We start from the raw sequence: 17,142 nt of genomic DNA, 5'->3' as shown, positions 1-17,142 counted from the left end.
TGTGAAGGATACTTATGGAAAATTGGTATATCACGGAGAAAAAAAACACTCAGAAAGGAGACTACTGTCAAAGGGCATCTGGTACGCTTCACTGCAGAGAGGCGAGTGCTTGCCATTGCCAGAAAAACTCAAACTAAAAACAGCAATAGCCTAAAGGAGTGGTGAAATGCTGCTTTACTTTTTAACAGTACTACAGTAGAAAATCAACTTAACCCTGCACAATGCCTTCTAGATCTATGGTTTATATCGCAAAACCTTTATACTACTGCCCAACTCCCTACCTTGTTTTAGTGCTGCAGTTCTATTACAGTGAAAAGTATGTATACATGTCGTGCTGCATAATATAGCAAGCAGACTACAAAACACAGCATAAAATAGATGGCAGCACCTCCTACTACAAAGCACAGCTCAGGGATATACTTACTGCCACGTGCCCACCTTCCTCTCCCAGGTACTTTCTGACATCATTTAAAGCCAGTAAGGCACACTGTCTGTGGACAAGAAGCAGATACAATAGGTTTCTTCAGAATACAGAAATTTGTTAGTACATGAGACAAAACCAGGGGGTAAATGTATTAGGGTGCGAGGAGCCGGAAGTGCAGCACTTTGTGAGTATGTCCATGTTTTTAAATCAACCATTTACAGAGCAAAACCAACATAGTTTTGCAGTGTAAATGACTGCTGCTTTAAGAATAAGGGCATAATCGCACAAACTCCTGCACTGCTGACTTGTCGCACCATATTACATTTACTCCTATGGATGAAATTTAATAAGCATCGCAAAACCCCTGCTGTTTTCTGGACTTCTTGGTGGTTTTGTAAATTCAAGATTTACTTGATGCAAAACTGATCTAAAATCTACCACTTTAGAAGTTGGCGCTAAACAAACTGTATAACTAGTCTGTTTCTTTTTTTTATTAATGTGAAAAATAGAACCAAATCAAGTACACCTTTGCAAACTTGAAAACTGCCATCAATTTTTATTTGGTTGTGGCAGATGAGATTGGCCAGAAAACATGTAATGAGGGCAATCATGTACTGAATAAGGAGGCAAATGTGGCCATTATCAATATATTATGGAGCATAATGAAGATTTTATTTTATGGAGACCAATATTATGTTAAAGCCACAATATCAATTGATGTAATGTTTTAATATAAATGGTTATATTTATCTTAAGATTAAACATTAATGTTGTCACCGTACAGATTAAAAATATTGCCCCATCAGAGAATTAGTAATGTTATTTCCCCCCTTATTCAATACATAGAGATTGTACGCGTACTGTGACTGTAAGGGTAACATTCTTCACCTTACTGGCCAGATAGATGGAACAGTGTGTGACTTTTTCTATGGCGGATTTGACTAAACGCTGGCGATTTGGCCATATCTAAACAGTTGGCGATGTGGAGGTCGGGTGTGGTATGGAAGGTAGATAGTAACTAGGTCGACAAGGTCTCTAGGTCGACATGAGTTTTTTTATGGGGGGGTTTTGTGTCGTTTTCTTCGTAGAGTGACCGAGAACCCCAATTAGTGCACCATGTTCACTCGCCATGCTTCGGGCAAGGTGCCTCGCTCGGCACAGATTACCGTTCCAATCTTAGTCCACGTGGATCCTTAAGTATGAAAAGGTTCAAAAAAAGAAAAACATTGTGAAAAACTCATGTCGACCTTTTGACCTGTCTACCTAGAACATGGCGACCTAGAGACCCTGTTGACCTAGAGACCCCGTCGACCAATAGTGGTCAAGCTAGACACTGTCGACCTAGTTACTGTCGACCTAGAGACCGGATCCCGTGGAGGTCAAATCTACCGGTAGTTTTAAACATCAGCAAAATTGCCATTTGCTAACCGTCCATATGTCTGTCATATAACACTATGTGCTTAGTAGTGAATGGGTTACCCCTCAGACTGGGGGAGGGGGGGGGGGGCTGTATGTCCTGCAGAACCAGGACAGAGGTAGCATTGTACGTTATCTAGGTCACAGGACAGGGATCTGACAGGCCTCAGAACAAAGCTCTGACATTCTCTGGCCGAAGGTCCAACAATATAGCACAAAGCAATGCTTTCCCGTTTCCTCAATCACCAAAAGTGGAAAATGTATGGAGTATATATCATCTAAAGTCCCAATGAAATGAATGGCATAGTTTAAGACATGCGGAGAAGGAATTGGCAGGTTAGCTTTGAACACAAAGGATCCTGAAAAAAGTCCATAAATTGCAATACCAGTGGTGCCATTTACATAATCATTGACAAAAGGAGCATTCTATACCCATGTTCTGTTTCATGTCGCAGTAGTTACACATTTAAAAAGATAATTTCCACTTACACATACTTAATACTCTATGTTAGTTCTCATGTTTTATAGTCAAACTGAATAGTGCTCAGTTATAAATGCTTAGGCCAAAAACAGCAGCGACTGCCTTGATGAAAGAAACACTTATAAATGTGTATTCTGCCGAACACAAGTATGGAATGTTCAGTGTATTCATTTTCAGGTTTATATAAGCACCATATAAATATAATTTCTCTATTCTAATAACATCATTTCAACAACTGTGCTCGTTATGCTGCAATTAAACAAGATTTTCTATACTGACACAGCCACAGTACATTATTCATAGCAGTGGCCACACAACAGGCTAACTGGCCACATACACGGGTGGCTAAATCCGATAGGATCCAGCCATTTCTCGGGATAAGTAGCCCAGATCATGTCTGTGATTTGCATTCAATTTGTTATACTTTGGAAGATACCCTGCAACATGTAACCAATGGCCAAATATCACCTGAAATATTGAAAAGTGCGAGGACAGGACTCTTTATAGTGACAGGTTGTGAGACAGACTGGCAGCAAAACAGCATCTGTAAGGGTGTGTACACACGGTGAGATTTTTTCTTAAGATTTTGACTATATAGTCAAAATCGTAAGAAAAGTTCGTGCAGATCGCAAGGTGAAAGTCACCTTGCGATCCCGATGTGCGGTCCCGCCAGGTCGGCATCGCAAGAAAAGATAGACTGTGCAGGCAAGTCAATCCTTGCTAGATCGGTGTACTATCTAGTTCTTCTCACATGTCAATGACATCTCACATAAGCCAAAATCTCACATAAGCCAAAATCGTAAGCACACATAGTACAGATCTCAAGAAAAGTTAGTCAAAATCGGTGGTGCTGGGCTCCGGGGAGTTCAAGGGAAATCGCAAGTAAAAATAGGACATAGCAAGGATCTCACCGTGTGTACACACACTAAGATTTGTTAATATATTATTTTACTGTATAGAACAAATACATGCATGGATGGGTTATTAGCAACATGACACAGATGTACTACTCCCAGGTTTATGGGTGGAGTGCAGGACACTTTGCCTTGTGCAGCTAACATTGTGCAAGAAGGACTAGGCATGCACTTTGCAGTCACATGGGTCTATTCAATGACCGTCAGATCCTCTCCGATGGAGAGCATCCGACAGTTCAGTATTCAATTAGCGGGCAATTCTGACAGGTTTTGCCCGTTTTCGACAATGCTGATCCAACTTTTTTTTAAATCGAATCAGCATTGTCAAAATGGCCCAAAATAATGTCGGAATTGGGCACTAATTCAACAAAACACGTGGATCCGCGGCTAATCCGCCGAACCATTTGTCTTTTGACAAGTGCCAGTTTTTCTGACTGTCGGAAAAATGGCACTGTCATTGCTGAGGTCGAATGCAAATTCGACCTATTTCTGTCAAAAAGTGCCGTTTTTTTCCGACTGTCGGAAAAACCGGCACCAACTGAATAGACCCCACAACTCATCTTGTACCGCAATTTGTAGACTTTTAGATATTTAATATGCTTGCCTTTTGCGCTAACCATCAGACTTCTAACCGCTACAAAACATCCAATTACTATGCGTATTGTCTCATACCACTAGCTTTGCATGCTTAGCAATTGCATTCTTGTTTGGTACCATATAACTGCTCAGTTAGAGACTCACTTTCGAACTTTCTGTCCCTCTTCGTTTTCTGGTAGAAAAAACTCAAAAGACCTGAACGACTTCACAAGATCCCTGCGGTACTGCCCGACATTAAACTCTGCAAGAAAGGAGCAGACTCCATAAACAATGACCACAGATTTGGCTAATATAACAATACCTTCTACAAATTACTTAAACCAGTTCCCTTGATAGATACTGGTAAGGAGGATGAAAGTTTCTGCTTGTTGTCAACAGCTATATTGGATATTGCATGAGTGACTGTCAACCTTGCAGATGTCAAACTTTTTTTTATTAAAGATTAAAAAAAAAATATAGATTACTGCAAATCCAATTCTAATATTCAGTATTACAAAGATCACACTTTCCAGGCATACTACACACTCCTTTAAACAGAACTGGAGAAAAAAAGAAAAAAAAAGGGGGGGGGGTGAGGAATCACCCTTAACTCCTGTATGTAACTGCTGGAGAGCTGAGAGATTGAATACCTAAATTAAGAATATTTACTATTGGTTTCCAGGTAATGAAACCTACAACAGATGATGTACATTACACAGCAATATGGAATAGGTAAGTTTTACCGACAGACAGGATGCCGACCTATTAGTATACAGACTGTGGCATCCCGTCTGTCGGAATCCCGACAGAGAGTCACCGCGCTGTGCTCGACACGCTTCGGGACCGGTGGCTTGCTTTCCTCGCCACAGGTCATATTCCAACTCGGTTAGTGGCATGGACCTCTATAGTGGGAACTCAAGTGTTGATGCTAAACAGAGCAAATTAAGTGTTTATCTGTTCGGTTGCGCACAGCACCAGCGCTAACATTACTGTAATGTTGTTCTGTCAATCTGACGGGCTGGTAACTAGTTACAAGTTAGAAGCCCTGCGCACACTAATAAATTCTACAGGCAAGCTATTCTGATAAATAGGGAGGGTGGGAGGGGGGGGGGGGGGGGGGATAGTCCCAAGGGTCATAGGGAAGAAACACCAACGTTCTGTCAATTTCACTTAATACTTTGCATATCATTGTACTTCAGGTTAAGTGTCCTTGGATTTAATTTGGTCTCCAATACAAATTAATCCAGAAACAAGTCATCAAGCAACAGAAATCTAAAATGTATTACGAAGAGTACCTACCTTTGGTTGGTACGCCTATCCAGTTCAAGTAGCGGGTCAACTTCTTGGAAATGTAGGTCTTTCCTCGAGCAGGGAGACCAACCATTACAATGAGGGTGGGGCAATTGGTCATACATACTAAGAGGAAAACAAATAAGGAGACATTGTAGGCACAGCACATACAAACATGAAACTAATATGTGTACATCTATTTCAGTGACAATTGCAAAAGTACTATGAAGTTAAATATGTAATATTAAGCCTCCTTACGGATAAAAAGCTTGAAATTTAGAAAAGGACCTTTACCAAAAAGCAATGCAAAACAATGGTGATGTGACGTAACAAACTACTGGAAATACCATTGGTGGCTCCTGAAAAACCATCTGTTGAGTACCACTGATGCATTGCTTCCCAATGGCTTCTGGAGGTCCTATTACCGGTATGTTTGATTTTTCACACAGTTAAAAAACAAAAACAAAAAAAAACCCTCTTAAAGTGTGTTTTAACTGGCGCCTAAATCCAATAGACATTTAGTAGGCAGCATACTTTAAAAAATGTTATGCGTTAGTAAAACAGCGTCTTGCCAATATCAGTCAGGAGTGTTATTATTAACCTTTATTTATATGGTGCCACAACGGATCCGCAGCACCCAGTTACAGAGTACATAAACAAAAGCAAAACAGGAAAGCTACAGTTGAAGACAATATAGGACAAGTACAGGGTATCTAAAAAGAGCTACATCAGAAGACAACACTGAAATAAGTATTAGGGTGTGAGAAAACCTAGGTATCTGGTACCGTCGAATGGAGTATGGAGTACAAGATGGTTTAAGAGAAGGAAAATCACATGAGGTAAGAGGGACCTGCTCTTAAGAACTTACATTCTGACAGTGGGGGGGGGGGCGGGCAGACAGCCAGGGGTGACACAGATGGGGTAGACAGTGAGGGCTGGATGTACCAATAGACATTGCCGCACAACACCACAATGCTAATTGCATATGTACTTACATATGCGATTATCAATGCGGAGGACAGCTCTTCCGATAAGACACAGGTTCTCAAACTCGGTCCTCAGGACCCCACACAGTGCATGTTTTGCAGGTAACCCAGCAAGTGCACAGGTGAATTAATTACTCACCGACACATTTTAAAAGGTCCACAGGTGGAGCTAATTATTTCACTTGCGATTCTGTGAGGAGACCTGGAAAATATGCACTGTGTGGGGTCCTGAGGACCGAGTTTGAGAACCTATGCGATAAGAGCTGTCCTCCGCGATCCCCAGTGGCTGCCTGACTTCCGGGATTCAGACTGGGAGTCAGTCTGCGCATGCGCAGGGTGATGGGGGCGGGGCATGCTAGGAGGGATTCGATCGGGTACCACACGCAGCGCTGCGGAGAGAAGCTCATAGGCTTCTACAGGGTATTGCCAGCAACAGCTGGCGAACCCCTCTGCGGCACTGACCTGCCTACCAAGGTTAGTCCATTAGGAAAATGCGGTAAACGGGAGTTTACCGCATTTTCCATTTACTACATCCCGCCCTATGCATGGAACGGAGGGTTAGGATACGGATTATTAAGGCTGAATATTAGTCAAGCAGTGCTTTGTTAGGTCAGGATTAATGAGCTGTATAGCTTGCTGCAGACCAAAAAACGTGTACCGCCACTATGGAGGCAGGTGATATTTTGCGCCATATATTTGCAGCATAAAATTATGCATGCCATTTCTTTAAAAAGACAAGGTGGAGGTAAATTATTATAACAACTGCTTGCCACTAATTGTATGATCCTGTCATAGAATTTATCTGCCGCCAAATTCTATGACAGGATCATACAATTTGGCGGCAGATAAGAACCACTTGGCCTATCTAATCTGCCCCCTTTTTTTTTTTTTACCATATTTTTATCTCAAATCTTATTTGATCCTGATTTCTTTGTACGGATATCCCTATGTGTATCCCAAGCACGTTTAAATTGCTCTACTGTCTTATAGGCCCTACACACTGGGCGATAATACTGAAAGATATGAACGATCTCGTTCATTAATGAACAAGATACCGTTCATATCTTTGAGTGTGGAGGCGCCAGCGTTGAACAATGCGCGGCCCCGCGCTCGTTCATCACTGGTGCCCTGTCGGCTGTGCATGCAGGCCAATATGGACGATCTCGTCCATATTTGCCTGCACTTCTATGGAGTCGTGTGACGGGGGGGAGTGAAGAAACTTCACCCACCCGTCACTGCCCCCTCCCCCCCCGCCGCCGGGTCGCCCGTATCCGCCGTCGGGCAGCTCGGCGGCGGATCATTAAATGTGTAGGGCCCATTAGCCTCTACCACCTCTGATGGGAGGCTATTCCACTTGTCCACTACCCTTTCAGCGAAGTAATTTTTCCTCAAATTTCCCCTGAACCTACCGCCCTCCAGTCTCAGTGCATGTCCTCATGTTCTAATACTTCTCTTCATTTGAAGAATGTTTCCCTCCTGGACTTGATATAATTGAAAGTTTCTATCATGTCGCCATTTCCCTTCTCTGCTCCAAACTATACATAGTGGGATTTTTTAGTCTGTCTGGTTATGTTTTTAAGTATGTATGTCATGTAGGCCATGCACCATTTTAGTTGCCCTTCTTTCTACAGTCTCTAATATGTATTAATATCCTTTTGAAGATATGGCCTCCAGAATTGAACACAGTATTCTAGATGAGGCCGTACCAATGACTTATACAGTGGCATTATTACTTTCTTTCTGCTGCTGTCTGTGGCATTTTCCAATCCTGCAGATTATAAGTGCCTGTTTGTTAGTGATTGCTAAAATTTCAATTGCATTAATTCAGTTTTCATAAACTGAACAGTTCTTTCTTCAGTTTCTCCATCCGTGCCGACACAACACTTCCACTTACTAAATAGAGATTAAGAAATGTCCTTTTTGTGGTTAATTTCCCTTGCTAATACTGCTGACAGTTTTATATACAGCGATCTGACACAGGTGCTAAAATGGTCCAATAAGTACAGATAACAGGATAGCAGTGTCCTATCCTGAGTGCCTTAACAGGGAATACCGAACAAAGGTTTACTGTAAATAGCCACATATCATATTAATCACCATGTTATTACATACTAATCTTTTATGTGGAAAATGCTGCAACTAAACAGGCTTATCAGACGACTGCACCAATCCCTAGTGTAGATATAGATTGGTACAAAAGCAATTTAACTGAAACATCACTAAAATAGAAGGTGAATGCTGAATTGAACACACTGGGGTAAATTTACTAAGGTGGGAGATTTTTAGAACTGGTGATGTTGCCCATAGCAACCAATCAGATTATATATATTATCTGCTAGAAGCAGCTAGATAAATGGTAAGTAGAATCTGATTGGTTGCCATGGGCAACATCACCAGTTCAAAAAATCTCCCATCTTAGTAAATTTACCCCACTGACTTCTGGGTGATACTGGCATTAGCCTGTGTTCTATGTACTGCAGTGGAGCAATGTCATTAACCAAGAAATGGATCACTAGTCTCCTACCGCAGATCGTAAGCTCTGAAAGACGTGTACAAATCATTAAATGCTTATCTCGGCAAAGGATTAATAAACTGCCTTTATTTTATTTTGAGAATTGTGGTACAAATAAAGATAGGGGTAAACATTTAAAATGTGAAATTCATATTGCGCTAGAAGTCCTGCTGCAGAGTGAACCATATCCCGCCAGCAATTCAATAACTTGCGCTAAAGTCATCAGGCAGCTATATAGGCAATGCATGTGTTACCATATACTTTTTATGCAGGCACCGGGTTACTGCTCCATGCAAGCAATCCTTATCGTGTTGAGGCGGGTACACACTAGGTGGTTAAGGTTCAACGATAACGATCAATTACATCACAGACAGTATTTCCGGACATGCAGCTCAGGCCGACATTGACTGGTTGAGCTGCATGTCAGCTCAATATTGGTGATCGCTGAACGACATGCAGGAGCGCGCATTGTTCACCAATATTACCTCATACACATATATAAGCCTAAAAAATAAACTATAACATTTAAGTTGTCATCGTTTATGTTTAAAGGTGCATACACACAGTGCGATGTTTGCTTACGATTTTGACTAGTGAAAATCGTAAGAAAAAAGTTAGCACAAATCGCACAGTGTGTACACAGGTTGCGATACCGATTCGCAATCCCGTGGGGTCGGTATCGCAAGAAGAAAAAAAAATTGACTGTGCAGGCAAGGCAATTTTCACTATATTATGTACAATCTAGTTTCTAAAGGGGGGTACTCACGGAGCGATCGCTGCTTAAAATCTAAGCAATCTGACTAGATTGCTTAGATTTTAAGCACGATCGCTCCGTGTGTAGCCCCCTCAGCGATAGCGATGCGCAGCCCCGCGCATCGCTATCGCTGCTGCTAGATTGGCCTGCATGCAGGCCAATCTAGCGGGTCGCTCACTTCACCCGCTGGGTGAAGTGAGCGGCCCCCCGTCTCCCCCCCGCACGCTCAGCACAGATCGCGCTGTGCTGAGCGCCGGGAGAGATGTGTGCTGAGCGGTTCGCTCAGCACACATCTCTCTGCCATCGGCCAGTGAGTACTGGCCTTAATACACTGTATAGTCAAAATTTCACAAACTCAAAAGTAAAGATAGTCAATATCCGTGTTTCTGGGCTCCGGGGAGTTCAAGGGAAATCGCAAAGTCAAAATCGGCACTTTGTCAATATCTCACCGTGTGTATGCCCCTTTAGGCTGAAATCGCCCCTAGTGTGTATGGGCCTTTACATCTTTTGTAAGATAACGAACACAAAGAAACCAGCAATTGCATGAATGTAAAGTAATCCTATTTAAAAACTGGGGTTTAAATATGTAATAAAATCAGAGATCCTAGTTGCATAATATGTACACGGACACATTTGCTAGAATTCGGAGGCCAATCATGTCTGTTTTAAAAACACAAGTACAAACCATATTGTAAAATGTACATGCTAATGACGTGAAGGTTTACTCACATTTGGGACACTAGTAGTTTCATAGACTGCACAAAAGCACTCGCGTGCAATAAACACAAGTGGATGGAACAGCAACTCTCCTGAACACAAGTAGCATCAGTAGTTATGTGGTCATTGGAAACAATGGTTTATATTCCCAGATATAAAGGTGTGATACATTATCCCGACTTTTCAGATGCAAATGACCGACACAGACATTCCGAAACCCAGAATCCTGTCATTTTGGGGGAGTAAGTAAAATACCACCCCCCATCCCCTCCTTTGGTGGCAGCTAGGGCTACATCTAGTGGGGGTGGCAGGTATGGCTTATACCACTTTCAGATCGCCAATGCCGGATCCCACCCGGGAATTGGAAACGGGTCCTTCCCGGGTGGGATCCGGCATTGGACGCTACTGCTGGCTTCCCCTACCGTATGCGACGGGTGGCAGAGCCGGCAGTGGGGGCGGTGCTGGGAGATAAGATCATCTTCGCGCCGCCTCTACCTGTTGTAGTAAACGGATCCCGGGTCAATAACCCGTTTACACTGCCACTGATCCGGTATTCAACTCGGAGATAACACTGCTTTATTCCCGGGTTGAATTACCGGGTAAGGCGACCCGGGATTCCGACTACATCGCTTTCACACCGCACGCCATATGCCGGGTTGATACCGGGTTATTTGTGCGGTGTGAAAGGGGTATAATTAATGAGAGGAAGGGACAGCTACAGCTAAACAACCCCACCAATACCTAACCCTAATAATCACTAAGATACTTCCCTTCGGGATCCCAGTGGTCTGTGTGCCGGCGCCGGTGTTCTGAACGGTGTCAGGATTCCGCCGTCTGTAACATGACCGTCGGGATACCAAACGCATCCCATAAGTTCATGCGTTGTACAACACACAAGATTGACATAACACAACTCTGCACACGCATCAGAACTAAGCAGCTTCCCTGTGAATGTAACTCTCCCACCCCTTCCTAATTTATTGCCATTAAAAAGAGTAATACTAATCAAAGTTTCTGATTGTATGTACAACTGAACACACAAACACGGCTCTAATACATCGGCCCAAAAGCGGGCAAGCATGTTCGTTTTATACATGTTAAGTTTTGGGGGTAAACCAAAGTGGTTCTGCATCTCTGGTTGGCAGAGTAGGCTTACCATACTATACCTACGCTACAGATTTTGTTGCCGATTAAACCAGGTGAAATGAAGCTTGAAGTCAGCAGAGTTAAAACCTGTGTAAATCACAGGTGTCCCAGTTTAAAGGGATAGTATGGTACAGTAAGCTTAGTAAAGAGTCGCCATCATTAAATCCCGAAATTCCCCTCACAAGCACCTAGGGGGGAGAAGTACTAAGCAGTGATAAAAGTGGAGAAGCGAGCCCATGGCAACCAATCAGCATTAATGTAACATTTATAATTTGCATAATATCAAAGTATACAGAGCAGCGGATTAGTACGTCCCCCTAAGTGTCACAGTGCCATTTCTCTGCATGGTCAGAGAGTGTACCCCTTTTGCATAAATTACTGTTCAACATGTGAGAGTACTGCATGCATTACTGTGTCACTGCTTTGTGGGAAGTGCATGTGTTTTATTGTGGCACTACTCTGTATGAAGACTTGCATGTATAGTATGTGCCACTTTTTTGTTTGGACACTGCATGCATGCTACTTTCCTTTATGCACTGCATGTATACTACTGCATCACTTCTCTGTGTAGGCACAGCATGTGGGGTATAGTATGTTAGATAGATAAGACTTCGGTCAACAGTGTCTAGGTCGACCACTATTGGTCAACAGTAAGTAGGTCAACATGGTTTCTAGGTCGACAGGACCTCTAGGTCAACATGTACTAGGTCGACATGAAAAAAGGTCAACTTTTTTTTATAAAAAAATTTGGAGTCGTTTTCTTCGTAGAGTGAATTAGTGCAATTAGTGCACCGTGTCCCCTCGCATGGCTGCGCTCGGCACAGGTTATCGTTCCCAATTGTAGTCCACGTGGATCGTAAAGTATGAAAAAGTTTTAAAAAATGAAACAAAATGTGAAAAACTCATGTCGACCTATTGTCATGTCAACCTAGAGTCCCTGTCGACCTATAACCCATGTCTATGTACTGTCAACCATTAGTGGTCGACCTAGACATAGTTGGACTAGAGACCCGATTCCCTGCATGTGATACTGCTATGAATGTGAACCACAAATAAAATACCTCCCAACATGATCCATACCAGGAGGGGCAATGCTGTTTCTGGACTTCCCTCCTAATTCAGATTGCAGTACCGGAGGTGAAGCACCTTTCTTATCAATTAACTAGTGCAACACAGGTGAAGGCAATTAAATAGCAGGACAATGCGAAACGTTTCATGAAACTAGCAGACTTCACACCAATGCGTGAACTTCCATAAGCAGGTTCTAAACCCAGGACCATCCCATTTCCACCAATGCATCAATCCGGGCTATTCCCAGATAGGCACTGTTCACACTGCACAGCAGGTCTCCTCATCCTGAACGTGGGCACCGAGTCAGAGGACCCGGGTTACCCATTTACACTTGCGCTAACCTGGGACCTTCCCAGGTAAAACCCTGCTAGGTACCTGGGAAAGATTCCCGGGTGACTGAAGCCAGGTGGACCCTTTTCCACTAACCCAAATCCTGGGTTGCTGCACAATAACCTGTGATTTTCAGGTCAGTGGAAAGGGGGTAAGTCCAGGTGCAGAGAGCGTTCTATCCCTCCGGGAATGGGTGATGTTGGGAGGGATCGATGTAATGTGTGCACTGCCATGTGCAGCACAGCTCCAGCTGTGACAGTATACACTGTGGGAAAGAACAATGCGGTGCCCGGTCTGATCGCTGCTGTAGGCGCAGAGACATGCAATACGTGTTACCTTTCCTCTGGGCGCTGTGCTGTACAGGATGTCCATTGTTATAAGGAACCCAGATTTTTTTGAGTGGGTTTTGGGTCAGCTCCCGGGGAGAATCTGCCATTGCCGGACACGGGACACTTCCACACCACCAGCCACGCACTGCACACTCGGTTACTCACACCGTAGGTTAGCCTGCACCGCACACTCAGCCACTCACACCGCAGCACAGGGTAGCCCGCACCGCACACTCGGCCGCTCCCACCGCAGCACAAGGTAGCCCGCACCGCACACTCGGCCACTCCCACCGCAGGGCAGCCCACACCTCGCTCACTGTAGCAACACGACTCGCACATGCGGGACCCGGTGTACACATCACACACACCTTCCGTGCTGCTGACTGCACAAATACAGCGTCAGCCAGTGTGTCCTGAGAAGCTCCACCCAGGAGAGGAGCAACATACTACAATGCTCATTGTAGAGGCGCGCAGCCGTCAGCTCTTGCTCGAGAAACGGTCGTATTGATCATATTACAAGCGCACTTTCTGTACAGTGATTGTTAGAAAAAAGTTCCTTGAATTCCTTCACTTATACTACTGTAGCTTTAGGGACGGGGATTAGTAACAGCTGCTTGATTTACATATTGTCTTCTGCACACACGTGCACATATTTAAGGTGTTCTGTGAACAGATTTTCTGACTAGCCCAGTTACTGTAATAGTACAGCAGGGTAACCTTACATTTATAAAGGGGTGGGTAATATCCCTTTTACACCACAATCCCTGGTCCAGTCCAGGTCACTGAACAGGGGTTTCAAGCTGTGTCACAGCGACTTGAAACCTGTTCACAACTAATAGGCCCTACACACATGCCGATTTGTTTGGAAGATATGAACGATCTCGTTCATAAATGAACGAGAACTCGTTCATATCTTTCAGTGTGGAGGCTCCAGCGATGAACGATGCTCGGCCCCGCGCTCATTCATCGCTGGTCCCCTGTCGGCTGTGCATGCAGGCCAATATGGACGATCTCGTCCATATTTGCCTGCACTTCAATGGAGCTGCGTGACGGGGGGAGTGAAGAAACTTCACTCCCCCCGTCACTGCCAACCCGCCGCCAGGTCGCTCGTCGGCCGTATCCGCCGTCGGGCAGCTCGGCGGTGGATCGGCCAGTGTGTAGTGCCCATAAGGTTGGACCCAGGTTAATGCAACGGCTTCTTCACTGCTGACGCTTGGAGATGACATAGGGGCTAATTCAGGTTGGATCGCAAATCGCGATCCTACCAGAAATTATTACGATCGCCCCATGGGTGCATGCGCAGCACTCGTCCTGTGTATGCATCCGCATTTTCTGCTTGCAGGGGGGCGCAGAAAATGCGATCCCCTCTGCCTGTCAATCAGTCATAGGCGGTCGCTGGGCGGGGGGCAGCAACGCTCTGTTTCCAGGGCGGAGATGGAGCATTGCGGGGGCGGTGCGGCTTGAACAGGGGGCGGTACGGTGCGAATTAGGGCATGATTGTGGCGGCTGCGTGACATCACACGCAGCCACAGCTATGGGGAACATGGCTGCGCCGGCAGGAGACATCACTAATTTCTACTATGAAGCAGAAATTGCGATGCAATCAAAATTTTTCTTCATTAAGGGGGGGGGGGGGGGGTAGGAGGCGGCGGTCAGCATGCTGGGCGGCCCCCCAGCATGCTAGCAAAAGGATTATTTGCAATCCTTACTGAATTAGGCCCATAAACTCCAAGTGCCGGCACTCCATGGGGTCTGCATTCACACTGGCTTGTAGCTACCTGGGTTGGATTCCCAGGTCACTGGACCTGGGTTATTTTGCCAGGGCCCTTTCACATCAAGCCATGACCTGGATTAGCCTAGCAATCAGGGTTTAAAGTGGTCCTGGAGAGGTGGTGGAACTCATTTATCCACTGGTACCCGAGAAGGGGATGAATGCTGTCCAACAGAAACAGCATGTGTGAGTACCAGGAGGGGTGGCATGGAGACACCAGGACCTGAGAACGGTGGACGTGGCTGCAGCTCATCAGTAACGCTAGCACCGCCTGCATCATCTATTGACGTAGGTAATGGGGTGGCCTTTTCTGTTGGTATTTCTGTGCAGGGCAACTGAGGAGGTGGAACTAGTTTCCACTACCATCACCCTTACCACTTTAACCCTTGCCGGTAATAACCCAGGTTGAAGCAGCCTTGCGAAAGGTATATATAATATTATATGTAACATATAATGATGTATAGCAGTCTACTCTATCTCATTATCTCTACCAGTCTTACACTTGTTTTTCCTAAAGACTTAGGAGAGGAAATATTTGTAGCTGCAGGTTGAGTATCCCATATCCAAATATTCCGAAATACGGAATATTCCGAAATACGGACTTTTTTGAGTGAGAGTGAAATAATGAAACCTTTGTTTTCTGATGGCTCAATGTACACAAACTTTGTTTAATACACAAAGTTATTAAAAATATTGTATTAAATGATCTTCAGGCTGTGTGTATAAGGTGTATATGAAACATAAATGAATTGTGTGAATGTAGACACACTTTGTTTAATGCACAAAGTTATAAAAAATATTGGTTAAAATGACCTTCAGGCTGTGTGTATAAGGTGTATATGTAACATAAATGCATTCTGTGCTTAGATTTAGGTCCCATCACCATGATATCTCATTATGGTATGCAATTATTCCAAAATACGGAAAAATCCCATATCCAAAGTACCTCTGGTCCCAAGCATTTTGGATAAGGGATACCCAACCTGTATTATATTCTTATTGCACTTGGGGTATAGCAGAGTCCCTAAAAGGGCCACAGTTAGCAGTTGCCCAACACGCCAGGATTGCTGTGCCACCCAATTCAGCCAGACTCCAATTTTAAGCCAGGTGGGGGATGCAGTGTTCCCATTCAGGGGTTGATTCTGAGTTGACAACAGAGCAAAAAAAGCAGGTAACCTTACACTTGGATAAACCATGTTGCATGCAATTAATACTGGCTGCTTTTGCATATAGCCCAAAATGCTGGACAGCTTTATTTTTACACTGCAATTTAGATTTCAGTTTGGACACTGGACACCTGCCACCAGCCAACTCCTCTCAAATCTAAATAATAGTGTTAATTATAATGCTGTATTGCATTCACTAGCCAGTGTTTAGGGAAACCTACGTTTGCCCCTATACTGCTTAGGCTCTATACATCTCTGACCTCATTGTGAGATACTTGCCAGCTTGATCACTCTGCTTCACTTCTGGCCTTCAAGTCCAACATACTCCCATACTCGTCTTCTAGACTTCTCCACCATTCTCACCTATGGAACTCTTTGCTACGCTCTATCAAACTCTTCCTACAACCTATAGTCCTTTAAACGCTCCCTCAAAACCCCTCTCTACATGCTTGCCTACTAGTCCCTAGTCTCTCCAGTCCACTTCCTCTCTTCCTCCTCCATCAGCACATTGTCTCATGCCCTATTTGCATGTACATTCTCTCCCTCTAGAATGTAAGCTCTCGCAGGAATGGTTTTAAATACCCATGTCTCACATCCAGAGGCGTCGGAACAAGGGGCGGGGGGAAGGGGGCAGCTCGCTCCCCCAAACTTGAACTTGAGAGGCGTCGGCCGATATACAGGAGGAGCGATGTGCGGTCAGTTGAAAGACCGCACATCACAACCTCCATGCAGCGCACTGCAGGGACCAAGCAACGCTCCCCCACCCCCGACTCCCAGCAGAGCAGTGCAGCGATTCGCAAATGTTAAGGGCCTAATGCCGAGGAGTGCTCACCTCCATAAGAGACCTGTGGCAGTGCGGCTGAGTAATCAATCAGGTAGTGTCTCCCCCCGGCTCGCTCAACTCCATCACTCTCACTTTCTCTCCTCTTGCACCTCTCTCTCTATCTCTCCCTAACAATCTCCTCTCTCCTCTTGCTCCTCTCCAAGAAGATTGACAGGAAGAGGGCGTATATGGGTGTCAACTGACCGTTTTCAGGGAGTGGTTGGAGAAACGCAGGCTTGTCCAAGCGTTTGCAGGGCGGGTGTCTGACGTCAATTCTGGGACAGGCTGAAGTGATCGCAAGGGCTGAGTAAGTTCAGAGCTACTCAGAAACTGCACAAAATGTTTTTGCAGAGCTCAACTGCACATGCGATCGTACACTTGCACAGCTAAAATACACTCCCCTGTGGGCGGCGACTATGCGTTCGCATGGCTGCAA

The 17,142-nt window shown here is 44.6% G+C and overlaps 1 protein-coding gene across 5 annotated transcripts in view; it reads right to left on the bottom strand.

Moving 5' to 3' along the window:
* Positions 1-17,142, bottom strand: part of PFKFB4 (6-phosphofructo-2-kinase/fructose-2,6-biphosphatase 4) — a 143,325-nt gene that overhangs the window by 58,166 nt on the left and 68,017 nt on the right. For 2 of the 5 annotated variants that reach the window (XM_063940687.1, XM_063940686.1), the window contains 3 exons: positions 5,111-5,227; positions 3,977-4,073; positions 425-491 (listed from right to left, as the gene is read on the bottom strand). In XM_063940687.1, the coding sequence (XP_063796757.1) occupies positions 425-491; positions 3,977-4,073; positions 5,111-5,227 (281 nt within the window). Of the gene's footprint in view, positions 1-424; positions 492-3,976; positions 4,074-5,110; positions 5,228-12,277; positions 12,324-12,953; positions 13,364-17,142 lie in introns of those variants that run through there. The other 3 variants (XM_063940684.1, XM_063940685.1, XM_063940688.1) reach the window with 3 other exon arrangements.

The sequence above is a fragment of the Pseudophryne corroboree genome, chromosome 9, assembly GCF_028390025.1.
Source record: "Pseudophryne corroboree isolate aPseCor3 chromosome 9, aPseCor3.hap2, whole genome shotgun sequence".
In the NCBI taxonomy this organism is placed as follows: domain Eukaryota; kingdom Metazoa; phylum Chordata; class Amphibia; order Anura; family Myobatrachidae; genus Pseudophryne; species Pseudophryne corroboree.
This window is presented reverse-complemented; position numbering and strand designations above follow the sequence as displayed.